Raw genomic sequence first — 711 nt, forward strand, 5'->3', positions numbered from 1 at the left:
GCCAGCCCCGCAGCAGCGCCTGCGCCAGCCGGTCCAGGTCCCGGTCCGTGACGTCCCACAGGTTCCCCAGCACCAGCGGGCTGAAAACGGGGGGGAGACACCCCAAAATGGGGCTGTGAGAGCCCAAATAGAGACACACCCCAAAACCAGAGAGATCCCAACTACTGAGACACCCCCAGATATAGAGAGAGATACCCCAAAACCAGAGACCCACCCCAAATACAGAGAGACCCCAAAATGGGGCTGTGAGCACAGGGAGATTCCCTGAAAGTAAAGAGACACCCCCAAATCCCCAGAGATACCACCAATCTGCAAATCCCCAACCCCAAACCCCCAATCCCCAAACCCAAACCCCAATCCCAAATGTCCAATCCCCGAACCCAAACCCCCCCCAAACCCCCAATCCCCAAACCCCCAAATTCCAAACCTCCAACCCCAAACCCCCAATCCCAAATCCCCAAACCCCAAATCCCCAATCCCCAACCCCGAACCCCCAAATCCCAAACCCCCAAACCCCAAATCCCAAATCCCCAAATCCCCAAATCCCAAACCTCAAACCCCCAAATCCCCAAATCCCCAAATCCCAAACCTCCAAACCCCCAAATCCCAAACCTCCAAACCCCCAAATCCCAAATCCCCAAATCCCCAAATCCCAAACCTTCAAACCCCCAAACCCCCAAATCCCAAATCCCCAAATCCCCAAATCCCAAA

The 711-nt window shown here is 55.4% G+C and overlaps 1 protein-coding gene across 1 annotated transcript in view; it reads right to left on the reverse strand.

The window, feature by feature from the left end:
* ESPL1 (extra spindle pole bodies like 1, separase) overlaps nt 1-711 on the reverse strand; it is a gene marked incomplete at its 5' end in the record, with an annotated part of 23,230 nt that overhangs the window by 710 nt on the left and 21,809 nt on the right. Inside the window, one exon of the mRNA XM_031065679.1 lies at nt 20-80. Coding sequence (XP_030921539.1) covers nt 20-80 — 61 coding nt within the window. The remainder of the gene's footprint in view (nt 1-19; nt 81-711) is intronic.

The sequence above is a fragment of the Geospiza fortis genome, unplaced genomic scaffold, assembly GCF_000277835.1.
Source record: "Geospiza fortis unplaced genomic scaffold, GeoFor_1.0 scaffold3064, whole genome shotgun sequence".
In the NCBI taxonomy this organism is placed as follows: Eukaryota; Metazoa; Chordata; class Aves; order Passeriformes; family Thraupidae; genus Geospiza; species Geospiza fortis.